Raw genomic sequence first — 21541 nt, forward strand, 5'->3', positions numbered from 1 at the left:
CAGCTGTGGCCGGAGGAACTTCTCCAAGGCAATTTAACCAAAGCTAATGTTGGTTGCAATTAAAAGCATTCTGATGATTCAGCTATTCCTAAAGCTTTGGCCAGGAAAAAAAGAAAGCATTTGACATTATTAGAGCTCCATTGTAAGTGTTAATAAAGAAACACCAGTGCTTGTCTGATAACTGCAAAATCATATTGTGTTTATTACACGGGTATCTGTGATCCAAGACGACAGTGCAGGAGTTGATGCTTTATTAGAAAAAATAATATTTTGCTCACCTCTAAAGTACATATTAAAGGACTGCTCTAGCAATTTAGGTTGGGGACTCTTGAGAGAAAGAAAGACAAGCTCCAAAACACTGGATCCTACCCTTCCAATAACTCAACTCATCAGTGCATCTTTCATTAGACCCTCCCTGCCAACACTTTCAAACTCTATACCCCCAATAGTAACGCAGGCATCTAATTTAAAAAAGCCCACCCTGATAACCCTGATGACATCTTCATGTGTAAAATAGTTAGAGTGCCCCTTTAACTGTGTTTTCCTTTAAGAAATTGTATGAGTAGATTTTAAATACATTTTAATTAACCAGACAGCACACTATGTATCCACCCATTAAATGGCACTGGCGTTTAAACAATGCTGTGCTTTCCCTTATTTTTTCTGCTCTAAAGATTTTCACTTTCTAATGAAATTTTTATAGCTCACTCTCTGTTACTCCTACACTGTCATGCATCCTTCTACTCTCCCTTTTCCTCTTCCTCTTTATGATATCTTCATACTCTTCTTAAATCTAGCTCTGTTTTGACCGCAGCAATGCAGTACACTGAAAAGAAGGTGTGTTGGAGAAAAACAATTATGTCACCTATAGTGCTGATGCATGTGGAGGTTTTCAAATTACAGGATCTTTGAATATTGGCCAGCAGCATTTGAGCGGGCCGTTGCGCACAGCCTTAGTCTGATCCTGTACCCATGGAAATAAAGCTATTGAGCTTCTCTTCTAGCACTGCTAATAATTTATGTTAATCGTGTCAACATTTAAAAAAAACAAGAAAGAAATTAAATGGAATGTGCGAGACAGCTTGTATGGATCCGGTAATACTCATTAACATCAAAGAGGAGATTGCCCCCACACGTTACATCCTGCATGATCAGTGTGTTAGAGAGAGCTATGACTTTATTCTCCAATTCTATGCCACTGACTGACTATTACATTATTCATGAAGTGAGCATGCGTGCTATGCTGATGTACATTACCTCTGCTGAAATGCAGTGAAGTGTCAGCTGCTGCCTGCATGCTAGGTCCATTACGGTATTCCACAGCTATCTAGCGGTGGAGCAGAGGAACTTGACGGATGCAGAGATAGAGAAGAGAGGTGAGTACAAGGGATGCACAGATTGCTGCGAGTCCAGGCTTTAGCAGCAGCCTCATTTTCAAGGTACAGTATTGACCATTCTTTTCTCTTTTTAGTGTCTTTCTTTAAAGGATGTCTAGTTGGTTATCTGTGAATTAGTTCAGTAATAATCACATTTCTTCCACAGTATAATTTCATGTGAATGCTCAGTATATGTGTACAGCCACAGGACCTTTTGCCATCCTCCTCCTCGTCATGTTGAGGAAGGGCTCAGAGCTGCTGAAGGGAGACAGAGAGGTCCTCCTGGATCTGAATGAGGGAGAAGCACAAACCACAGACAGCTATGGGAGTCTGCAGAACGGGAGCTTCATCCCGCCGAGATATGTAAGCACTACTTTTTTTTCCTATAATGCTGCAGTATGTTGTCCTTTTTATATAGAAATCACATAGTTATCTAAAAAATAACTGCACATTCACACAGCGGCCATAACCCTGCTGCTTTGTTCATCCCTTCACACCTCACTGATTTCTCTTCTCTTATCTGATCTCCACAGTAGTACAATGTGGTGCGATGAGGCACTGAATATCACTGGGAAAATCAAAAATGTTTTGTTGTGAAAAATTACTTTACTGCACTGAAAGATTGTTCTCAAGCATACTGTAAAAAGCTCAGTAATCATTTTCCATCTCATCTTTCTGGACTCATTATTGCAAAGTGGAGGCTTTTATGATGCTAAGTAATGGCACAGGATCTTATAGGTTAAACCTCATCAAGAGCAAATTAACTGTCCATATACAGAACAAAGAATTTACATACAGGAAAGTGAGTAGGAAATGTTTTCGCCAGCAGCTTTCACTTGTTTTTAATTAACATGTTTTGATAATAACTCAACTGTTTGAATGCTTTTAGCTTTCAGCCGCTGCTGCTGATGAAGATATGGATGGTGATGATCCCATGTATGTTTACTGTAACACAAGAAGTAACCAGGCAGTTCCCCAGCTGGGGAATTACTTCAGAGATGGAAGAACCAAAATCGGTAGGTAGCATCTGCAGCTTGCATTGAATTGAGGTGTCACAAGCTCACTGATGGATGACCGAGTCAGTCCTTCATTTATGCTTTTTTATGGCTGGTCTGGGTTTAGACTTTGTACTCGTATGGGAGATCCGCTCGCGGAGGAAACGTCGAGGGAAGGGGAAGAGCGAGGTGACAGGTGAGGAGGTGGAAGCAGCACCCACTGAGGAGAACAGCAGGTCTGAACGACGGAAGGCACAGCTGGCACTGTGGAGGGAGAAGTTTGTTCAGAATCTGGAGAGTGCTGGATTGCTCATGGAAAAGGTAGATCAGATTATTCATTTTATTTAAACGGTGTAAATCTACTTGTTATTTTTGTTGACTTATTTTTCTTACTTAGTTCTCTATGTTGCCTCACTTCTCTTTAGGAGGAAACAGCGAATGAAAAGAAAACAATACATTTTCTAAAACTTAGCGCTCCTTGGGACGTGTTGGTGTATTACGCTGAGGAACTCTGTCTGAGAGCTCCATTGCAGGTTAGTGCATCTCTTTATAATCAAGTAAGTTTGATATGAAGTTATAATGCTTAAGATTTTTATGAATGGCACCGTCAGTCTAGCCTGACAAACCAGACCCACATCAAGATTGTTGACCCTGGCTGCAAATTACATTTGCTGCCGCTAGGATGCGTCTAGATTTCTAGGCTACCGTCAGTCTACAGTACAAGATGAATTTGCATAGAATTTTGTACAGAAATGTATGGTTCTCAGACAGTGTATCCTACTGACTTTAGTGATCCCTTTGACGTTGCATTACTGAGGGAGAAGCTGCTGAAGGTGTGTTTGCTTTCAGACATTTCTAACAAAACTCTGGGACCTTTATCAGTAAATGTATCAGTCAGCACAGGTGTCACCAAATTAACTGAAATTTTAAGGATTGCAACTTTATAAAGAGAAGGAAGATAAAATGTTCTTTATGCTGAATGAATGTGTGTTTGGTTTCCAGGCACAGCAAAATCTGGACTTAAACACATCTGCCCAGGTACTGAAAAAACTATGCATACCTAACATAATGACGGACTCGGTGCCAAACAGGCCGATGGACTATTACACATGTGCCTTTCGCAAGTCTAAGATGAGCAGGTGAGTTAGCGATGATAAATAATAGGATCGGTTAACATTGTTTCACAGTATATAAAAGTGTATTTTGGCTGAATGAATGTCTCTCTTCTACAGGTTCCTTGGTTATGATGACCATGAAACCTACTTCACTAATACACAGAGACACCGTGTTGTGAGTAACAGGAATTCCTCTACAGTGTATGTACTCAGTTAAAGTATTCCCTTATAGAGTTTGTGTATTATTTCAGGTGTATGAGATTCTTGCCAAGACAGTGTACGGCAAAAGGAAGAGGGCTGAAGTTGGTGTGGACCGACTGGTTAATGAAGGGGTGTACAAAGCAGCTTTCCCCCTGCATGAGGTCAGATGCTATTTATCTGCCTTTTAATCTGATGTAACGCTTGTCCTGTTTTCCCTCTCTAATCAACATGTCAGTTTTTTTCCACAGGGCCCTTTTCGGCTTCCGAAGTATGAGATTCGTCCTGACGAACTGAACCAGAGGCAGATTCTTTACCACTACTGGGCCCGCTGGTGCAAATGGTACAAGTACCAACCACTGGACCACATCAGGGAGTACTTTGGAGAGAAGATTGCACTCTACTTTGCCTGGCTGGGTAAATATAAATTCGTATTTAGACCCATAGATTCAATTAGTATTATTACTATTATTTGTTTGTTTGTTTTTTTTGGGGGGGGGGGGAGTAGATAGATAACAGGTAGAAGTATGACTGATTTTAATTGTGGTAATTTGGCATGAGAAGTAAAATAAAATCCATTATGAGAAAGAGAATAAATCTATTATCCTCAGCATTAGACGTACTGTACGTCTTCTGCGACGCCAACCTGACTTAATCAACCTCTTAATCAATGACATTCCAGCATCAAACAGCAGTGTGATTGCACATCCCTGGCCTGCATCAGCCGAGACCTGCAGCCTAATGGACCTTTATGTCTCGGCAGGTTTCTACACAGCCTGGCTGCTGCCGGCGGCAGTGGTTGGAACTCTGGTCTTTGTGTCTGGAGTCATGTCCATGGGTACCAACACACCAGCGTGAGTCCACACACTACACAGAAAATACATGTTTAATTGCTTAACACAAAACAAATGACAGACATGAGATTCTTTAAGGGATACCGGAATCCCCCAGATATTTAAACTCTATTTACACTCTTCCTCCCAAATGATGTAAATCAAGCACAGGTTAAGAAACAAATATACCAAAGCATCAAAGCACAGTGTGTTCTGCATGAAAACAAACCCCATAATTATTCAATCCACATGGGCATTGTCTGTGCCCAATATCTTATGTATTATTTATCACCACTGTGGGCTGTACTCTACTTTCAAAGCATTGTGGAATCACTTCTCTTTCAGAGTAGTATACCTTAGAGTGTTTGTAGCCTAATATTACCGTGTGTTTACCGTTCTCTTTTCATGGCAGGATATTCATCCTGCTATAAAGTAAAAAGGGAGGTTATAGAGAATGGAAGACGAGCCAATCGCTCAGGAAAGGAAACAACCAAATGTCTCAGATTCATGGGGTTCATTAGTTCACACTATAGATTAAAGCCATTGATAAGTGGAGAATGGATGGAGAGCAATCTGCAGCAACAAACCTCTAGCCATTTTATGTGATAATGGACAATTAGTGCAGAATAATCTCCCCATTACATAAATAAGGAAGATAGATTTATCTCGTGGGTCCAGGCTTTATTTGTGCAGCGTGTGTAGTCATGGTTTCAGTAACTCAACTGAACAACTGTAATAAATGAAAGTGCAGTAGCTCTACTCACTGGCAGCAAGCTGAGAGACTGATTTCAACACTTTCCATCTGTTCTATTTTCTCACTCAGTCAATATACACCGAGTTTGTGTGAATACAAAATACATTACAGTTAATTCACCCAATCTCTCAGCTCTCACATGGATAACTATGAGTATAGTTTCTGTCAAATTTGCTGGGCCACCTGATACATAAAAATCTGAAAAGCAGTCCTGGTTTGAAAGCTTTAAAACATGTTTCCTCACTTAACTAATCTGTGTCTATGTATCTGTCAACAGTAAGGACATCTGTAACAGTGGAGCTAGTTATCTGATGTGTCCTCTCTGTAATACATGCAAGGCCTGGAACATGTCTGATATCTGCACAATGGCCAAGGTAATGAGCTTTAAAAACATTTCACTTTCCCAGTTTTTTTTTTATCATAATGCAAAAAGACTTAATGTTGATTTACATTCTGCATTGCAGTTGGGCTACTTATTTGACCACCCAGGTACAGTCCTCTTCAGTGTGTTCATGTCCTTCTGGGCCGTAACCTTCCTGGAGTACTGGAAGCGCAAGATGGCCACCCTGGCCCATCACTGGGACTGCATGGACTTCCATGAAGAAGAGGTCTCATAATCCTTCCTTTTTTGCTTGCTTTCAGTATGAGTTTGACCAATCTGGTCTCATACATTTAATTGTTCTTAGTAGTGATGGTCAAATGAAGCTTCGTGAACCATTTTCTTTATTTTCTGAGCTCACTAGATGGCGCTCTTTGTTCAAAGAAATAGGTTAAAGGAATGGCAATTCAGTGTGTTTTCAACCCTTTGTTGAAGAAAGAGCCCCATCTAGTGGGCTCAGAAACAAGAGAAAATGGTTCACAAAGCTTCATTTGGCCATCACTAGTTCTTAGAAACGTCATGAATAAGGGGCTAGCAATCCCAACAGAGTCCATCTGCACCCTTAAGTTCATGGGAAGAGAGCAGGGTCTCCCATGCATGAGGTGTATCACTTCCTTTTGCAACCTTTTTACTTTATTTAACAAAATGTAACAACATCCTCAGAGTTCTTCCACACAGGAATTTGTATAGCTTTAACACAATGCGGGTAAGGGCCAATCTTAACAGCTTGCTTAATATTATTCCTTGCAGTGTGTTGTATTAAAGACAGACTAACGTAGCTAAATAAACACAAGGATAAAATATACATATCACAACATATCCTTGACCCAGATAGACAGCGGTAAGGTTGAAAATCGCCAAATTGTCCCTTTAAGTCTAATTAGGTTTTTATTTCCCTTTTACCATTTTTTACGCAGAAGTTAGAATAACTAATAATAAAGGCCTTTTATAATTATTGTTTGTTTTTGTCTTTTTCAATGTGCATTTATTTTCTCCTTTGTCTTGCTTGTCTGGTGAAGACTCCATGTCACACTGAATGTATGCCCTTAGTCTTTTAATGATAGTGCTTGTGTATACTTGCAGGTATTATGAATCAGTGTTCTTGATGTGTGTGTAAAATAATTGATAGAGATATACAAATTGTGTATAGATTACACTGATGTGATTATTTCCTATAATATGCTGCCTGGAGAAGGCCACTTTTCACGCCCCTGGAGGGTTTTAGGCAATTCTACTTCACATTTACCTTGCAAGTTATATATTATGTCCTTTTAATTTTTAATGTGTAAATAAAGAAAAAAATATTGTTATCCTGAGCAAACAACACAGCAAAAATTAAAACAAATTCTGTGATCTTAAGGAAGTTCGCCTCTGGAGAACCAACTCTCTACTCATTGGGTCCCTAGACCTGAGGTCTGCAGCTGGACCATTTTCAGCAAACCAGCAAAAAGTATGTCCATTGATACTGATGTCATCAGTGTGTTCCCTCAGGAGCGTCCTCGTCCAGAGTTTGCAGCCATGGCCCCGACTATGGAGCCAAACCCAGTGACTGGGGTGAAAGAGCCCTACTTTCCAGAGAAGACCAGGTTTACCCGCATGTTCACTGGCTCCATGGTCATCATTATGATGGTGAGACCCTGTTTACAAGTGTTTTAAAGGCAGATGTGCTGTCTTTTAATTTAAGTGTTTCCCCCAGTGTATTGCAAGCCTGGTGGCCCACTCGGCCTGAGTTGCCCCCCACCAGGCCTAAGCCACTGGAAATTACTTTTTAATGTATTTTAAGATGTTTTTTTAAAACTACAGTTTTTTTACTGCTCGGTAAACAAACTCATATTTTTAAATGTCTAGTTAGCGTTTAGCACTGGGCCATATGAAATCTGTCTTTTAGCTTTTTTAAATTCTCAATTTTGCGATTACGTCCATAATTCTGTTATTACAGAAACTATTGGGCTCTACATTAATGCTGCCATCAGTCTGTAACTGGCCCCAGACGGGCCCTCGTCAAAACAAATTGCTGCCAGGCTAAAGAACTTTTCTGGGGGAAACCCTGGCTATTAGCAATATTTTAAATGAAGTATCTGAGGTAACAAAACATTCTTTCTTGTGTAATATCTTGCTTTGCAGGTATCAATTATTATGTATGAGTCTCAGATTGGCCAGTCAATGTCACAGACTTCTTATCTGATGAATACAGTGCAGTTTGTTTGATTATCGTGATTAATTACTTTACTTGTTTTCTATGGAAATAATTACATATCATCTAATTTATGTACAAATGTATAAACGTATCCTAATTTTCTTATTCTTACACTCAATGTCATTATACTTAGTTTCAGTGAAGAGTCTCAGTGTATTTTGATCTTTGACTTTTGTAATTATGAGAAAGAGATTAAGAGAAAGAGAGGTGGGGTTCACACCTGTGTGCTATTCCACTGAATCCTGCAGTGGTAACCGAACCTTTCTCTAATAATAAATCCAGGTCATTTGCCCACAGGGCTGGATATGATCTGATAATCTCATCTGTTCACCATATGCTCAGTCTCAGGACTAACTTGTTCTTGGATAGGGATTTGAGGATCAGTTTACCCTTCCCCTGACAATGATGATGGAGGTTAAAAATTGAAAAGGCTACCATGGCACAAGGTCTGTAAAGGCAGCTGCATAAAATATGACCACTTTCTGTTATCTGAAAGCAAACCAAGAAGAGTGACTAAGAATTAAGCCTATCCAGTTTGTAGTTTTGGAAGAAAAAAAATATGGGAAGTGGTGTAGATGATCATTACTTCACTTTTGCACCATTTGGCTGTGCCACATAATATGTAGCAGCGAGGGCGGGGAAACCTGCATAAATGGAGAGCGCCATTCTAAACCTCACAAAGAACAACTTCACAGAGATGTTCAAAAGTTCAGAATATTTCTCTGCTATTTTTCTTCAAAAAATCCACCAACTGTAATGTTTTTGACCCCCATTACCTGTCTGTGTCGTCCCTCTCAGCTGTGTGTGGTAATGATCTTCCTGGTGACGGTGGTCATGTGCCGCGGTATCATCAGCTTGATGATGTTTCGTACTGGGAGCCCCATCCTGCGTACAGAGGTATATCTGAACTATTTTGAACATTTTACATTTTATTTAGAAGCAGTGTAATGACTACTACATGCATACGCTACAGGTGTACATCAGCTCCTTCAACGTCTCTGTACCCTCTAAGTGTGTGTGTGTGTGTGTGTGTGTGTGTGTGTGTGTGTGTGTGTGTATGTGTGTGTGCGCACACTTCATATTCATACATGTGTGTGATCTACTCCTCAGGCCGGGACCATAGCCAACATCTCCAGCAGTATTGTGAGTCTGGGCCTTATCTTGTTGATGGGGCAGGTCTACACTGCATTAGCTGAGCAGCTTACTAAATGGGGTAAGAATCAATACTGCTCTTTAACACCTCAAACCTCAATGCTGTATATTGATGTCAGCCTTTCACTGGACTCCTCAAAAAAGCAGATGACGTCTTGAATTTGATCCCAGCATCTGGAGTAAAAATAGGCCTTCAGTGAGGGCAACAAAAATACATTGCCGAGTGCAACACACAGCACTGAGCACATGTGACACACCAGAGTGTCTCTCTTGCTCAGTAATGGCTATCTGATACAGTTTAGACTACTCAGAGTTGTTGTGTCCATTTCACTTCATTTGCTGCTTTAGAGAATAATTCCAGCTCATTTCCTGGATCCTTTTCAAATAGTTTTGGCCGTTGTTTTTATAAGATAACAATATATAGTATATAATATATATTACTGTATATATATACAAATTATTGCTGAGATCTCTGAACATGGCAACATGTGCAGTCATTTGTTCACACAGGTTTTAAGCAACTCCCTTGTAGAGCTGTAACAATTTAAAATTTCACTGTAATTAACAATATATTAACAATATATTTGTCTCTTTCTGTCCAATTTAAAAAATTTGTATTTATGTATTTTTTTTTTTTTTACTAACAAGTTCAAGTTTTGAATGAATCCCAGGATAAATCTTTTGGTTATATCACTGTCATGTGACCCAGATAATGTAATAACACAGGTACACTACCTATGAAGTAAACCACGCCCTTTTATTATCATAAACATTGTATTTTTTCTTAAATGAACATAAAACTGACTATTACCATCAACAGGCATACCCCTTAGGACCTTAGCCGACATTAGCAATTAATTGGGGTTTAACAAGGAAATGGCAATTATGTAAAAAAATGCGATTAGACAATTATTTAATAATTGTTACAGGCCTCCCCTAGCCTAGAAATCTAGACGCACCTTAGCGGCAGCTAATTTGCAGCCAGGGTCAGTCTAGCAACTCTCCGTTGGCTTGCGAGCTGGAAAAACCAGGTCAATCACATCATGTATAGAGTCAGTGGGCGGGCTTAACATAAGGACAGCAGAGTTGCGACGGTTCCCTGCTACTTGAAAACAAAAAAGATGGCTGCTGCTGCTGGCGAACAGCGGTCTTTTGAATCGGTTTTGGCTGTGACTCTGGAAGACTTGGAGTTAAGCACTGAAGTCATTCTTAAAAAAGTAAGATGTGTTCGGAGTTTTGCCGACCGGAAACGGCAAAAGTTTAATCTATCAACTAGCGTTGCTCTGGTTGGCTTGCGTGCAAAGGGAATTTGAAAGACAACCGTTTATCCCGCCCCTCGGATTGAGCCCTGCCAATGGTGAGTTCCCAGACCCAACATCTTGATGTGGGTCTGGTTTGTCAGGCTAGGCCTCCCCTCTTGTAAGATAAACTTATCTGAAGGAGAGAACAAAGGCGAACAGTGAAATTATTACTCTAATTTGACTTCAATGTCTTTAACACTGAGTGTCCATGTTTTCTCTTTGGCAGAGATGCACAGAACACAAACCCAGTATGACAACGCCTTCATCTTCAAGGTGTTCATCTTCCAGTTTGTCAACTTCTACTCATCCCCCTTCTATGTGGCTTTTTTTAAAGGAAGGTAAGACACGAGTCAATCTCAGCAGACACACAGAAATGATTGAGAAATGTTGAACATTCTGTACCAAATAAGATTTACACTGTCTTAATTTACCCTTTTAAACTTACTTCTCTGTGTGTGTAGGTTTGTGGGTTACCCCACCAACTATGGGACCTTGTTTGGGATGAGAAATGAAGATGTGAGTCTATATTTTACCAATACGATGTCAAAGGGAGGAAGTATTCCAGATCCCTGCTGTTGTATTTTTATCTAAGCATGTAAGAAATGTGATCCTCCATTGTGTCATATCTCTGTTTCTGTGTGTCTTCACACTCTATTGCAGTGTGGTCCCGGGGGTTGCCTTATTGAACTGGCTGAGCAACTCTTCATCATCATGGTGGGAAAGCAACTCATCAACAACATTCAGGAGTTCATTATCCCGTATGTTTTCTGTCCAATAAACTGATATACCAGTCTGGATTTTCTGAGAGATCAGACAGAATTTAATAGAACAGAATACATTAGAATTAGCATAATACGGGCATGTGATAAAAGACTGCATAGAATCCATAGTTACGTTTTTTTTTTACCTGCATGACATTGTCATTGTTTTTTGAGAAGTTGCATCAGACGGTTCTGCATCCTGATTGCAGCTCTGTTTGTTTGGCACAGTAAAGCTCATTGCTGTACCTCTGCAGCACTGGCAATTGCTCCTTGTGTGTGTGTGTGTGTGTGTGTGTGTGTGTGCCAGATCAGAAAACAGGGTAGAATCAGGTTTCAGAGGACTTTGGTAATCAAAAATCATATAGTAGCCTTTAAAGAAAAATGAAAGATGCTGTTCATTAAATATAATCTTGAATTTAAATAAATGTCTGTTAAGTCACCAGCTATCATTGAATAAGTTAACACAATGGTGATTGAGCCTATAGCTATGGCCGGGTGTCTGTGCCAACATCCTAGGAAAAAAATCACATCTCCCAGCAGTGGTTGGTCCACCAGAGAGGGTAGGCGGAGCTAATGATACAGACTCGCTTTTCGGCTCACTTGTGTGTGTGAATCGGTGTACAGTTTTTTTTCCCATCGCTGCTAGCTTTGCGAGTAAACACTTACTATGGCCGAAAACAAACAGAGAAATGAGCGACGACTACATACGATGAAACTTCAAAAACAAGTAAAAGTAAGATGATCACACCTTTAATCACACCTCTGCATCAGCACACCTGTTCCAGTCGTACTTTCTTGCTCATATTTGAGTGAAACCTGTCCAGCAGTTCATCAACACTGAAATTAAGATAACAGTTATCCATATAATATGTATGAATTATAGCTTGTATTCAGGGTGTAAATAGCTATAGAAGAGACAAGAAATAATGAAAACTATGTAAACAAAAGTGAAAGGCAGTATTAAAATAGAATCAGATAAAACAGAATCTCTACCAGCAGCTGTTGTTTTTTTAGATGAGCATGACCTCCCAGGGTTGAATAAAAAAAGTTCTATATTAATGTTATTGCAGGGCTGGGCGATATGGAGAAAATTAAATATCACGATATTTTTGACCAAATGCCTCGATATCGATACCGCAACGATATTGTAGTGTTGACTATCGGTGCTTTCACAAAATATTTACACAATGAGATTTTAGATAAATAATCATCAGTAATGTGGATATAATGACTAAATGGGTAAAGGCAAATAATAGAACAGTTACAACAGTCTGGTAGGTTCAGAAAATGACATCACTTTACTGTAATGCAGCCTTTAAAACCAGGAAAACACTTATGCCATATCACGATATTACGATATCCAAAATCTAAGACGATATCTAGTCTCATATCACGATATCGATATAATATCGATATATTGCCCAGCTCTATATTTCATATATATAAGCTATGGTATGTCTCTCTGCACTGACAGTAAAGTGAAGGCTTGGCGCCAGAAGAGAACTTTGGCCAAGGTGCTGGGTGATAAGGCATCCCATGAGCCTCAGCGCTGGGAAGAAGACTACCAGCTGGTGGAGTGTGAAGGCCTGTTCGAAGAGTACCTGGAGATGGGCAAGTATTCACTACTGTATCTTAAGTACATGATGTCATTGCCATTCAAATGTCTATAACAATATTATACACAGTATGATGAACATCACATCTGTAAGAAAGTGTCTGCTATGTTTATATATGCTTTGTTCTCCAGTGCTTCAGTTTGGGTTCATCACCATCTTTGTGGCAGCGTTCCCCCTCGCTCCGCTCTTCGCCCTCCTCAACAACTGGGTGGAAATCCGTCTGGACGCCCACAAGTTTGTGTGCGAGTACCGCCGGCCCGTAGCAGAGCGTGCTCAGAACATCGGAGTCTGGTTCAACATACTGGAAGCCCTGTCACACCTGTCCGTCATCGCCAATGTGAGTCCATTCAATATGATATCCACCCCAGACTGGATGCTAATCTCTTTTCTACAACATTTTTTATCTTTTTTTTCTTTTTGCCATCTGCAGGCTTTCCTAATAGCCTTCACATCAGATTTTCTACCTCGTCTACTCTACCAGTACAAGTTTGATTATGATCTCAAAGGATACGTCAACTTCACCTTGGCTTACGCCCCGCTTAACTACACTGAGTACCCCATGTGCAGGTACACTATGTGCTGATTGTCTAAATGCATGCAATCTTAAAGTGGGGGAAACACTCTTTGGTTGGAAATTCCATATTTTGCCTCTCATATATACATTTGTTTCATGTCTTTTTTTTGCAAAATCCTTGTTTCAAAACAAAAGCAAGTTTCAAAAACAAGTTTCAAAAATGTCAAAGTTTTGGTTTCAATCATGATGATTTTAGTTCAGAGACTTGACCCACAGAGGGCAGTATAACTGATGTTCAGTTTGTTGTCATGTGCTGCTGCTGCTGCATTCACACCATCACACAGCATATTCTGCAGTAACTCTGCTTTTTATTTATTTTAGATATAAAGCGTACAGAGACAACGATGGAAACTACTCACTGTTCTACTGGGAGCTTCTTGCCATCAGACTTGGTTTTATCATTGCTTTCGAGGTATGAAGGCAGCTGCTTTGTCTCTCTATTTGCTCTTTTGTTTACTTCTGCCTGTTTCAGTGATTTGAATGCCAACATTTTGATTCATTTTTATCTTTTACCCACATCGCTATCCCCAGTTGTGCCTCTTTTCCCAGGTGCATACTTGAACTACTGGCAATTTAGCCCTTTCTCAGTGTATATTTTAGTGTTTCCATCTTATGTAATGCTTACCAATATCAGTAGTTCATGTTATTTTGTAGCTGATGTGTCATTTTACCATGTCTCCTTTCTTTGACACTTCCTCACTTTTTCTGTCTTCGCCTTCTTTTCCAACATTCCATTACTTTTTTCAGCATCTACCTTAGGCCCCCTACTCTTTCAAAGTTTTTATTTATTCAGTTGCATCCATTTCAGCCCTGTCTTCCTTCATTTAGAAGTCAGCCACAGATTAATACACATTTGGTGCGCTAGTGAATGTTTATGGCAACAGGACAGTGTATGTGGCAACACAGACACCACTTGTTATTTGGATCAGTTCATTGTTGGTTATGGTCTTTTAATGGGATTCGTTGACAGTAAGAAAAATAACCTAACCTTATTACTGTGCAATTCCGTTGTGATCACTGAACAAATGTGTCAGATTAAAGTACTGGGAAAAGAAAAAGAGTAATCAGGAGAGTCATAGAGGGTGCAGGGTTTTTAGATGTCATGGAATTCTGAAAGAATATTGGAAATTTTGGAGTATTGGTTGGTATTCCAGATAGGGAAAGGTTGAAATGAATAAAATCTCTCAGGGGAGGATGAGGGATCACTCGAAAAGTCATGGGACATCTTATAAGGGCGGAGGAGAGAATTCTTAAGGTGGAGTAGAGAGAGAAAATAATTCTGTAGTGTAACAGTTGTTGCTCAGCCACATCTGGTAGTCTTCATCAGTGGATGGAGTTCGCTCAGTTGTAGATATAATTTACCTGAGTTAAGTTTATTCGCTAATAGAGGCGAGAAGTGGCTAAAAGCTCCAGAGGAAATTCAGTGGTCTAAGTGAAGAATATTTTGTCGAAATACTGATTTCAACACAAAATGTTACTTTCCACATCTTTACATGTGATTTCTAATGAGTTGTGTACTCAGAGTTCAAACTTCAGATTTTGTGACAGGAGAGGCAGTTTATTTCAGTCTAATGAGGAGCTGAAATCGCTGTTTGCTCGTCTTCCCTCCTGAAGCATGTGGTGTTCTTCGTGCTGCGAGCTATCGACTGGATCGTGCCGGATGTCCCAGAATCCCTGGAGCTGAAGATCAAGAGGGAGCGCTACTTGGCCAAGCAGGCTCTGGCTGAAAACCAAGAAGCTCTGTTGGTGAGTCGAGGCCGAGGGGCCGCCCCTGCCACTCCAGGCATCTCCAGCCCAGGTCAGTAGAACATGGGACACGCACACACATGATGCAGTGCAACACAAACTCATTTATAAAACCTGACACTCTAGTTCTGTAGGTAAATGTTTAGGCGTGAGCAAGTCTAGACTCTTAGGGTTCTATATCATGGGTCCTCTAATGTCATGGAAGCGTTAGGTTGTATTTGATAAGTATTACTTATCTGATTAAGTTATCCTCTAACCTTTATAATGTCTAGATCATTCAAAGGGTCAATTCACCCAAATCACACTAAAACGTATCTTCTCATTTGGCCCTGTTTTTATCTAGTCGCACTGATTTTTTTTAGATTTCAGATATCTGCCTCTCAAATATCTGCTGCTATTCAAATACAACAAAGGTGACAAGATTTTTATTTGTGTTGTTTCTTACCAGAAACAATGTCCTTGTTATTGTCGATAATACAGGCATCTGACCTACATATCACAATTATATTGTTAATGTTTGATGTTCTGCAGTATGTTGTTGTCCTATTTGGTTCCACACAGGTGATCAATGAAACAATGCACCAGCGGAGGTTACAGGTTACATACAGTGGTGAACCTGTCACTGTTGAAATAAATAAATTCCAGAGTTGCAAGGCTTTTAAAAGCTCACCCATCCCTGCACACACCTCCACAGAGCATTTTCAAAGTACCTGCGGCTGGATTGGTTATTATAAACGGGCTACAACGCTGCACGCAACATAATCATTAAAGGTAATCTGTGTGGGACCTGAGCCAAATATGTCAGTGTCAGATGAACGTCTTTACATCCAAAGATTGTGTGGGCTGTCGGACTAGTTAATATTATAATTTTCTCTATAAACGCTGCTGTTGATCGATCATTAACCTAAAAGTGTGACAGAAATAAAATGAAAAAAACATTTCAATCAAGCAGTAATCAGTGAACTGTTTAAATACACCCTGTGCTCATATTCTCCACCTGAGGATCACAGCCTGTACATTCACATTTTGTCCGTGGCGAATACAGTCTCATCCTCATCTGTGTGTGTGTGTGTGTGTCCCTGTGCTCTGACCCATGCTGTTGTCATGTGTTTCATGTAGTCATGTTGCTGGATCAGGCCAGGTGAGTACTACATAACACGTAAGTAAATGGCATTCTCAAGAAGGATTTTATTATTTCAGTAACCTTAGCAAACATTCAGTGGCATTAAACCTGAAATACATACAGTACTACAGCACAGTTATAATTTCTCGCCACAACTATATTATCAACTGCTATATGTGATAAACAAGTACATAAGTGAACAGAATATCTGTAAAAGATAGGGCCCCAGTTGTGGACAGGGTCCTTGCTCGGAATTATAATTACAGAGTATTGTGTTAGGCTGCATTTACATTGCTACATTTTGGTTTAAAAACAAATATCTTTTGCTACGTTTACACCTCGCATTCACACTACTCTGGCATTTCAGAGCTCCTAAACCGGAGAAATTTGAAAACACTTCTAACCCCCGTGATGAGGGTGATACAATTGAAATCAATATTACTATTGTATACATTTACAATATCTATATGAGTATTTTTTAAGATATTGCAAAATAAATGTAATACATAAAAGAAATATAAAATTGATGTTCAGTGCAATTACCTGTGTTCCACTGTATTTCATCGACTCTCCAAATCAATTTGGCTTGGAAAGCATTAATTTTGACAGCATCATTTTGTAAAACAATAAGGAAGAATTATCTTGTTATCATGATATGATACCACTCAGTCGATAAACATATATGTGTGTTAGCTATGGAATTAAAGCAGCAAGTCATGGTTTTAGCCTCTGTAAAGGTACAATGTTACCAAACCACGACAAGACTTTGGGAGGCTGCACACAGTCACTGTGCCCGGCTGTTCATCAGGGAAGAGTTATAAACACATAACTTTATCTCAGGGGTTATACAATTAAGAAATAATATGTGAAATAGTACGCTTTACGTGCTGCTAGGTGTATTTTTGAACTTTGGACAGGCTAGCGGTTTTATGCTATGCTAGGCTAACTACGTCCAGCCTCTAGCTCCATATTTAACACACAAACATGAGATTGACATCAATCTCGTTCTCGGAAGGAACACATATGTACAGATTCATGTTTTAAAACTCACATAGTAATTGAAATAATATGTTTTTCTGCCAGTGTTTGAAATAATGTTTTATTGCCAGTGTGACTTAATATAAGATCGTAGCAGCCAGCTGTAATTCAGTAGCATGTTGCAACATTTTGACCGTTTTTTTTAATCCTCTCCATACCTCTTACAGTAGTCAGTCTGACAGAACTAATTCTCTCTTCTGTCTCTCTGCTCCTTCCCAATTCCTTCCGTGTCCAAATCCAACTGCGCTGTCTCCCCTGAAGCAAGCAACGTGTCCTTTGGAAACATGAGATAGGACTCCAGTGCGGAAAATTGGTTTGAGGGGATATTGCAGGAATAAAAGACACTCCTTCACATCTGGGATAACATGAGTGAACTCTTTCCCTAAATGGAATGCTGTTTCTGCACTAGCATTTTGTTTTCATTTGACTAATTTGCATACTGCTGCGCAGACATTATGATAAGCAGGTGTGTAATGGAGGCTAAACTTACCCAAAACTTAGTTCAGGCACCTTTTCAAATGGAGAACACAGTTCATGAACATTTTTAGGCTAACACACTGAAAGCCTAAAACTTATAGTTATACTAGGCCTATACAAATGACATCTTCACATCTGTCCTTGATCTGACAAGGATCCACACCGGGTACTGAACTGGGCCCTAGCCTGAGCAGACCCTAAGAAAACAGAACACCCTGACAAATGTGATTAATATAGTTTGCTGATTTGCTGCCCCCGATTTGCGTTACGCCTGCATCAATCTCTGTTTATTTATTTTTTTGTTTTGGCAGAAATGTAAAAGTACTGCCTTAATATAGATATAATTAATGAAATGAATAGTGAAATGCTAGTTTCGGAGGAAAACTCAACAGCCTCCTCCAAAATGCAACACTCTCAAAGTTACAATATGACAGGCACAATATGAAGCCACATCCATGCCAGTACTGCAATTAGTTGTGTTTCTAGTGGCTAACTACAGTCACAGCATGAATTGTTCATTCTATCTGTTTTCAGCTTCTGTTCAGTGTATTTAGAATTGTACACAGACATGACACCTGCAGCAGTGTGCGTCAGACCAAACCTGAGGTTTAGTAGAAAGTGTGGACCCAAGACCTAATAGTGTTACATTGATGTTATATGTCTTTAATGACATTAAAGAGTAACCTAATCCCGCCTAAAAAAGTCTGGTTTTTGCTGACCTCCAGTGGTTTAAGATCTCACCTTGATGCAGTGATGTACAGGTGTCTTCCAGGACATCACAGTTGGGTGTGGTTGCAGGTGCAATAGGGTACACTTCTGAGACACACAACCACACCCATTAGTGAAGCTGGATGTGTTTAGAGGTGAAACTTTCAACCAGAGAGGGCCGTGAAACACTGCTGTTCAGCCTGCTGCTAAATTTCTCTTAACAGAAGGGGTACTCCTGTGATCTAGTATTGCACTTCCTTAAAGGTGGAGGACAATGCAGCAAAGGCCCAAATATCCTGACTAAGTCCTGGTACAGGTCAAACTTAAAAAACGCTGGCTCCTACATTTCCTATAATGAAACGTCTATTGTAGAGTTGCGAAGTTGGGGTAGTAAAAGTCTGGTTCATTGTCTCCTAGTTGAATCAATAATACAAAACATAAGTAATCATGCTAGAAAATGTCAGGAGCTTTTAGTCAAAAATACTTCCTGTGTACATAAAAACATAAGTAAAGTTAACTCCCAAGGTGCATTTCAGTAAGAGACATCCAATCACTGACCTAAAATTCTTTGACAGATAACTCTGGGTCACTTTTGGCTAAATTTGGCAATTATGGCCTATATTTGGTGCCATCCGCCAAGTTGAAATGTGTCAAACTAATGGCCATAAACCTACAGTATCCTTACATTGTCCAGGACACTCTTGTGTTTCTATGTTGAGGAAAGTTAAGGATATTATTGAAACAAATATTTTGTAGCTTGATTAGACTCCCTGCCTGGTAAATACCTACGTCTTTCAAACTCCACTTCCAAGCCGAGGTAACCTCGATGACATCACCTGGGTTATTTTCTCAGACTTGACAAAGTCTGTGTATTCCTCCCCATCATGAGTAAACTGATCTTTATGTGTAAAATCAGAGGAGTGCCCCTATGAGTTTACATTGTGGTTGTTTTCTTAATGATGACTTCTGACTTAAGGTCAGGTTAAGTGCACCTTTTTTTTCAATGTTAATTTTATAAAAGGCTTTGATTGGGAGCTTTTCTTATTACATAGATTATCTGTTGTCTTCACTGTGATGAAGAACATCTGCAAACATCTGCACCTTTGTCTGCAATGTATGGAATGTACACACATACTGTATACTGTACGTGTTTACTGTCCTTGGATGCTGAGCATGTCCGTCTTTTCTACTTGAACGCTCTGCAGAGTTGCTGCTGTAGGATACTGTAAACAGGAGTGAAATAGTACCTCAATATAGGACATATTTTCTGTGTGAGCTGTTTTGCATTTAAGATCTTTTAGACCAAAATAAATGTAGTTTGATGAATGCAAATGCCTTCTCAGCGTGTGTTTCTGAAATGCTAATGTGTTAGCTGGGAGATACTGTTCTCACTGTGCTTTAGGGATGAACTCTATGTTATCACGCCTTCCTATCTACCTTCTCCACTTTCTTTTCTCCAAACAGTAGAGACCTGCAGACAGATAAAGAGGCAGTGATTTATTAGGAGTCAGAAACAGACAGGTGTTCGTTGATGATTTCTCTCTTCCTCTCCCTCCTCCCCTCACAAATTAAACCATTGCTGTGGCCTTGGGCAACTCCTGACTTTTATTTTATCTCCTCTTTCTCCTTACCCTTTCTTCACCCTTTCCTGCATTATCTCCTCCCTCTGTCTCTTTTTTAACTTTTGTAATCCTTATTTTTTTAATATACTCTCTCTCCTTCCCTTTCCTCTCTCTTGGCCACAATCATCTTCTGATTGTTATGATTGCAGTGCGTTCCTCTGCCATGGCCTGCAGGAAGAGTGAGTTAGTACATGTCAGCGAGCACAGGTATGCACTGTGGACACCGGCTGGCTCTTTCACCGAGTGCTGGAGTGGGGAAGGATACCCTTGCATACATTTGCTGCAAAACAAAGTTCCAAATCAGCCACAAGGTAACGATGCAGCAAATGACACGCTGCAACACTGCATGTGAGGAGACTCGCCTGAAAAAGTAAAATGCCCAAAAAAACATCTTTTATTTGCATTTCTGAGACTGATCCATTTCTGAGAAGTGTGATGCAGATATAATGTAGAGCTACAGTAGGTGATATGTCTTAAATCATTAGTAGTAGTAGTATAGTATATTAATAAGAATATGTTTGCAATATTGATATGCTGTACAATGTGTAGAATATATACAATATATATGCATTAAGTTAGAAAAATCCTGCATTACCCAATATGACCATTTCATCAGGATACAATTCCACTAAATGCTGATTATCATTTTTAACGGTCACCCATCCCTATGCAGATTTAATATTATCTAACATTAGCAACAACAAAAACAGCCTCAGTTCATAAATATTAATATTCTAACCTGGTATTAACTACTTAAACCTCACTGACCCCCAGGTGTGCAGCAAAACATGCCTTTTAAATTCTAGCGGACATCCCAAAGTGACCAAATATTTCTAGTTAAACTTTGGGGAAATGTATAAAATTCTGCAAAGATCTGAATATTTTGTTGTTCCACCTTTTTAACTGAAAGAGAATATATATGATACTGTTAGACAGTGTGAATCAAGATATTAAAGCAACACTGATTTTTTTACAAGGTTAAATAAACAACACTGACATATTAGCACTTTGTTAACCAAACTTGGCGAAGGTTATAGTAAACATTCGTCAAATTTCAGAGCTTTTCTGCTGAAAACTGCTGAGTGAGCTAAAGAAAGCAGTTTGCAGGCCAGAAAACCAACACAATTGTTAAAATGTTTGATAGTCTGGACAATCCCATAGTTTGGGATCATCACTATAAACCTTTCACATTGCACAGTCATTTGATATATTGTTGATATCAAAATATTTATTAGTGCAGCTTTAAAGCTACTAAGGAAGCAAATGGATTTTATATATACAGTATATATTAGGGGTTAAATAGCTGTGTCAATCAAACCTACCACATGTTATTTTTTTTTAAATAATCTGACATCATAATTTCATTGTACATTCTAAAAATATTTGAAATTGTCAATACTTCTCAGTGATAATAGTAATACAAAAGGGAAATCGCAAACAGCTCTCAAGCCTGTTTTTCTCTAACAAAAATGGGGATAATTAGACGTCTACCACTGCTGAGTCCCATGGTACCCCCCCCCATAATTTTCATGTTTGATAGGTGAACATAGTTGATTCAGCAGCAAGTGGGGAGCAC

General features: G+C 39.5%; 1 protein-coding gene across 3 annotated transcripts; it reads left to right on the top strand.

Annotated features, from left to right (window-relative positions):
* Positions 1 to 1231: 1231 nt before the first annotated feature.
* Positions 1232 to 19675, top strand: ano11 (anoctamin 11). 3 transcript variants are annotated; one of them, XR_004102728.2, is made up of 25 exons: positions 1232 to 1439; positions 1579 to 1739; positions 2266 to 2392; positions 2499 to 2692; positions 2797 to 2904; positions 3374 to 3510; positions 3604 to 3661; positions 3738 to 3848; positions 3936 to 4101; positions 4448 to 4538; positions 5549 to 5645; positions 5736 to 5879; positions 7142 to 7279; positions 8646 to 8744; positions 8958 to 9060; positions 10527 to 10638; positions 10762 to 10816; positions 10961 to 11058; positions 12536 to 12672; positions 12809 to 13014; positions 13108 to 13244; positions 13573 to 13663; positions 14866 to 15049; positions 17420 to 19066; positions 19260 to 19675. XR_004102728.2 is itself a non-coding variant. In XM_031286165.2 (24 exons), exons 2-24 carry the CDS (start codon positions 1611 to 1613, stop codon positions 17449 to 17451), a joined length of 2754 nt encoding a protein of 917 aa, XP_031142025.2. In that variant the 5' UTR covers positions 1232 to 1439; positions 1579 to 1610; the 3' UTR covers positions 17452 to 19675. The 3 variants fall into 3 exon arrangements, 2 of the variants coding, with proteins under 2 accessions (XP_031142025.2, XP_035864305.1); XM_031286165.2 differs by having other exon boundaries at positions 17420 to 19675; XM_036008412.1 differs by having other exon boundaries at positions 14866 to 14997; positions 17420 to 19675.
* The last annotated feature ends 1866 nt before the right edge of the window (positions 19676 to 21541 follow it).

Source organism: Sander lucioperca, chromosome 12 (genome assembly GCF_008315115.2).
Source record: "Sander lucioperca isolate FBNREF2018 chromosome 12, SLUC_FBN_1.2, whole genome shotgun sequence".
NCBI classification, from domain to species: Eukaryota; Metazoa; Chordata; class Actinopteri; order Perciformes; family Percidae; genus Sander; species Sander lucioperca.

Bases quoted from the DNA above. Each gene is read 5' to 3' on its own strand.
- ano11 (XM_031286165.2), top strand. From the start codon at position 1,611: ATGTTGAGGAAGGGCTCAGAGCTGCTGAAGGGAGACAGAGAGGTCCTC. The intron at 4,102-4,447 runs GTAAATATAAAT...ATGTCTCGGCAG, and splicing joins ACTCTACTTTGCCTGGCTGG to GTTTCTACACAGCCTGGCTG. The intron at 12,673-12,808 runs GCAAGTATTCAC...TTTGTTCTCCAG, and splicing joins CGAAGAGTACCTGGAGATGG to TGCTTCAGTTTGGGTTCATC.